This window comes from Haematobia irritans, chromosome 3 (genome assembly GCF_050003625.1).
Source record: "Haematobia irritans isolate KBUSLIRL chromosome 3, ASM5000362v1, whole genome shotgun sequence".
Classification (NCBI taxonomy): domain Eukaryota; kingdom Metazoa; phylum Arthropoda; class Insecta; order Diptera; family Muscidae; genus Haematobia; species Haematobia irritans.
Window position 1 is genome coordinate 67,499,923 of NC_134399.1, and position 5,494 is coordinate 67,505,416.

General features: G+C 34.5%; 1 protein-coding gene across 1 annotated transcript in view; it reads right to left on the reverse strand.

Annotated features, from left to right (window-relative positions):
- The window catches only part of Cbp80 (Nuclear cap-binding protein subunit 1), a 71,489-nt gene extending 66,844 nt beyond the window's left edge, over nucleotides 1–4,645 (reverse strand). Inside the window, exons 1-3 of the mRNA XM_075298749.1 lie at nucleotides 4,449–4,645; nucleotides 3,008–4,346; nucleotides 2,840–2,943 (exon numbers count right to left, since the gene is read on the reverse strand). Coding sequence (XP_075154864.1) covers nucleotides 2,840–2,943; nucleotides 3,008–4,346; nucleotides 4,449–4,491 — 1,486 coding nt within the window. The 5' untranslated portion in view covers nucleotides 4,492–4,645. The remainder of the gene's footprint in view (nucleotides 1–2,839; nucleotides 2,944–3,007; nucleotides 4,347–4,448) is intronic.
- Nucleotides 4,646–5,494: the final 849 nt, after the last annotated feature.

Sequence of the window (5,494 nt, forward strand, 5' to 3'; positions counted from 1 at the left end):
GAGCCCCGAATTTTATGATTGTATAATCGTCTGTATAAAATTCAATTTCAATGTCGTACGGGAAGAGAAATATGCGATGGGGAGAGGAGGATAGGTCCACTCAATAAAAAGTTTACTTGGATTGAAAGATTTTGGCTTTCTCTTAAGGATTTTGGTATTGATTCATAGCCAAAGATGCCGCCTTTTAAAATAATAATGGTTATCCACCTTAAATTCACGGTTCTAAAAATTTGTTTATCGATTTTTTATTGCTTTTTTGCGATATATTAACAAAGCTATAAATGCCATTATAACAATCCAAAATTATAACAAATACTTCAAAGTAGAAAAGTACATACGACCGAATCTTATGTACCCTCCATCATAGATTGCACACAAAATTCCACTAAAGACTGTCATCCACAATCGAATTACTTTGGTTGTGGAATCAGTTGTCAATGGAAAGGCATAAGGTCAAATTTAACGAGACCGGATGAAATTTCTTTATCCATGAGGCTCTAGAAGTAAAATCTGGGGAGCCGGTTTATATTGGAGTTATATAAACTTATGAACGGATTTAGATCAATTTTTTTACATGATTGTTAAAAAGCATATACCGACTTCACGAACCGAATTTCAACCGCATCGGATGAAATTTAATCCTTCTCGAGGCTGCGTAGGTCAAATCTAACATAGGGATCGATTTATGTGGGAACTACATATAATTATGGACCGACATCGACTAAATTTTACATGGTTGTTAGAGGGCATATACATACTTCACATACACACAAAAAAATTTCACGAAAATTTTTCCAATTAAAATTTTAATTGAGTTTTAAAAAATATTCAATTAAAAATTTAATTGATTCAACAAATTTTTTAATTGAAACAAAAATCAATCACAAAAATAATAGTATCAATTAATTTTTTAATTGGATCAATTATCTTTTTAATTGACCTTCAATTAATTTTTTAATTGATACTATCATTTCTGTGATTGAAGACATTTCAATTAAAAATTAATTGAATCAAGTAATTTCGTGATTGAATCAGAAAAATTTTATTTTGTGTGTATCAAATTTTAATAGGATGAAATTTGCTACTTCACGAGGCTCCATAGGAATGGGTTTATATGAGAGCTACATACACAGAAAAAAAGTTCACGAAACATTTTCCAATTAAAGTCGTAATTGAGCTTTAAAAAATATTCAATAAAAATTTTAATTTATTCAACAATTTTTTTTTATTGAAACAAAAATCAATCACAAAAATTAATAGTATCAATTAATTTTTCAATTGGATCAATTAATTTTTAATTGGCTTTCAATTAATTTTTTTAATTGGCACTATCATTTATGTGATTGAAGACATTTCAATTAAAAATTAATTGGATCAATTAATTTCGTGATTGAAAACAAACAATATTTTTTTGTATGTACTGATATCGACCAATTTTTGCATGGTTGTTAGAGGGCACATACATACTTCACATACCAAATTTTAATGATATCGGACGAAATTTGCACTTCCAAGAGGCTAAATGTAATTATGTACCTATATGAACTATTTTTTGAACGATTGTTAATGGGCATATACTCGTATTGACATCATGTACCAAATTTCAACCAGATGGGATGAAATTTGCTGCCTCCAGAGGATCCGGAAGTCAAATCGGGAAATTGGTTTTTTTTTTTCCAGCCGGATCGGAAGGAATTTGCTCTCCGAAAATATGGCAGTCAATTTTTATGGGGGCTATGCCCAAACGTAGACCGATATAGCCCATTTGCAACACAATCCGACCTGTCTTAATAACAACTACTTGTACAAAGATTGAAGTCGATAACTTTTTTTTCACAAGTTTTTCGGAAGATATCAACATATTTTTTTTTCTTGTGAGAAAGTTGAGGTGTTTTCCTCTAAGTTTTCAAGTTTGTCAAAAAATTCTGTATTTTTTAAATTCCAAATTGTAGAGTATACAACTTTTAATCTAAAGTACATAGGTACATAACTTTTTTTTCTTCTGAAATACGTAGAATTTGGTGGGGAATGCAGTTAAGAAATTAAAACATGGGTCGGCCAAAAAACCTTCTACGTTCAAAATACTGACCCCACCTTGTTGAAATTTTGCAAAAAAAATAAATTGTGGGGCCCATATCTCGAACTATAAAATATATTCGCACATGTACGCTAACTTTTTGTAGGGGTTTATAAAATCTATCCAGCAAAGAAAAAGTAATCGATATCGGCCCTAATTGCGGTTTTGGCAGCTAAAACAAAATTTTATAGCCCCGACGTGACTAACTTTGAACGCCTACAGGTCAACCCCTGGACCTACTAGGGACCCACAAACTTGCAAACTTAGAGGAAAACACCTAAGCTTTCTCACAAGAAATTATGTTGATATTTTTATCCATTCCAAAGTTACAGAATTATTTCCAAAAAAAGGTGATTTGGAACCACTGTGTGATGCAATTTTTCTTTTAATTAAAAAATTAAATCAAATTTGCAATATCTACAAAATAAGTCTTAGACTATATTTGAAGTATTTTAACTTTAATCTAAACGTTCAACATCTCAGTTGCTTTAAAAATTTCGTTATATCAAAAATATTTTTTGAATAAAAATATATCAAAATTCGTTTTCATTCGAAACTTCCAATTGTGAAATTGTAACCTGTAAATCAGTGGATTTAGCAGCGCAAAATGTCTGCCATTTCGAAGAATGTTTATGCTGCTATATTTATCCGTTTAGAAGTTTCATGTACATATTGTCTATATTATTAACACGTTGAGATTTATCCCGACCAAGATGGTACTTTCTAAAATGAATTTCGATGATTGATAACTTGTTCACTTACCGGCTTCCTCAGATGCATATTTGTAATTTGGTTGTGGTTGTACTGGCAACAACTTTCCATAGGTCTCTGGCATCATTTCGACAATACGTTGATGATAAGATAATCTGTAAAACACCAAAAACAGACGCTGAACCTCAATCCGTAGTATTGCAAGAGTTAATCACTTACCTTAAGCATTTTTGCAAAACCTCTTGTATAAACTTCGGACGTGGATGCTCCATATCCAATAGCAAGCAACTATCCCATTCCTCCCAAGACCAAGTGAATTTAAAATTACTTAAATGATATGAAAACCAATTGGCAAATCTATCAAAGCACGATGTATTCATAGAGTCAATGCGCATGAAAAGAATTTCTGTAGCTTGAGCCAAAACTTGAGGCAATGTAGCCGGATGTAATTTGCACAATTCAATCAAAATAGAACCATAAACGATATCCAGATACCGAGGTGTTGGCATATGAAAGAGTTCAGCAAATATAACTTCTACAATACAATATTCGAGGGGAACTTTGTTTTTGTAGGGAAATGCTAGCAACTGGGCAGCACAATCCTTGCGTTCCCTATGATGGATTTCGATGATGTGATGGAGATGTTCTTCAATCAGAAAACGTTCAATGGAATGGGCACCGGGGAGATTGGGACCATCAGGACAATCCGTATAATCGAACATGCGGTAAACCACCCAGGGCATTGGATATTCATAGGCCTCGTGATGTGGCGGTGGTACAATCTGAGGCAAATTATGCTGCAAAGCTTCACAAAGAATTGAATCGAAAGCCAAATAGGGCCTTTGAATATGCTTCTCTGCCCAATTATCTTGGCGCAATTTGCGAATTTGAGCCCACAGACAATCGAGGTATTCCTCCTGGGGATGTGGAGCATCTACCGACCAGACACGCAAAGCATTATGATGCTTTTTGGATCGCTTATTGAGATATACTTCAATGCGCAGCAACAATGATTCCAATGATGATTCTTTCTTCTCATACAAATCACGGCCAACCCAAGGCAACGTGGATAATACCGCAAAGACATACCAATCGCGCCTGACTTGTGGCACCGGATCCTCATTGGATACATCGATCATGGTATCCAAGAGTTGCAGCAAGGAAGATGCTGAGATTACGTGACAATTCACCAAATCGGCCAAAAATCTTAGCGAATAACGGGCATTGTTCCACTTGCACTGCTTGAGCGATTCCTTGAATGTCTTGACCATGTGGTCTACGAATTCTCCGCCAAATTTATAATTCTTGGCATTCAACAGACCCACCAATGTCGTGTAAATGGTACATTTTTCGGGCATCTTTACAGCACAGTCGGAAAGAATTCGTAGAATTTTCAAACGGAAGGTTCCCAAATCTGCCTCGAGCACTGAAACCAGACCCTCCAAATTGGATTCTACCGATGAGGTGCTCCGTTCTCCCACACGTAGAATCAAGGATTCCAGACGATCTTCAATTTCTTGATTCTCTGAAACGCGGCGGCGTTTCCGATTCCGATGTTCTAAAAATGCAAAAAAATAGCAATGGATAATTTGGAAAACACCACAATGTGGGTAAAGTGTTTTTGCAAACAGGCCTCTCATTTTTCTAATGGATAACTTACCGTAGCCATCCTCGTCTCCATCGTGGTGCCTTCTGCGATTCATAGTAGCTTCTTTAAAAATATTTAGTACCGGGTAAAATGATTTATCCCTTCCAATCAATATAATTTCTCCTTAAACAAAAAGAATCCACGAACCAGCCAAAGAATAGCACAGAGCAGATTTTTGACAACGAAAGCGGCGACAATGTCGCTGTTGTGAAGCGGTGATAATATGAACTAAACTGTTGCACCTTATTAAAGTCGGCACTGGTGTAGTAAAGGTGCGTTTACATGATACGTTTTGGACATTGAAATAAACACGAACACTAGAAAAATCATTGAATTCAAAGTAGTTAAAAATATAGTTATTGAAAAGTGCTTCATTTAAATTTCAGCCGTACGAAATGCTATTCAAATATAAGTTCTTTTTACAACTGAAAATTTCGCCATATTTGCCGTATTTTACGTTGAAATTCCTCTTACAACCGGAGATATTAATCGATTTATATCGATATCCCCTGTCAAAGTTCAATTTTATTTTCATCCCTATCACAGATTCGTAAGTGATACTACAACAATCGCCAACTGTGATGGGGAAACGTATCAAAAAGTACGAAATGTACATGAAAGCAATTTGCCATCATTATTGTTACAAGGGCCATTTTATATTTTGTGAAACACCGAGCGCAAATAGCTTATTATAAATAATTTAAATAAAAACGAAAATGGAGTGCTGAAAACATAGATATTTCGCTTAACCCTAGCTTAGGCACCAATGTTTTCTACATTTTGTGCCATATGTAAATTACATATTTTTACATATGTAAATATTTTGTTTCCTTTGTTATTTTTAACTTCATAACCGCTTTTTTATGTTTATTTTGCATTCTGATATTCACTACAGAAAATATATTGTTGGTTTTGAACATTATCTGTTCGCCATTATTGAAATCGGTTCACAGTTAGATATAGCTCCCATATATATCTTTCGCCCGATATACACCCATATTACCACAGACGCCAAAGTTTTGCTTCGATCTACGTGTAATTGCACAGGGAGTAGAATT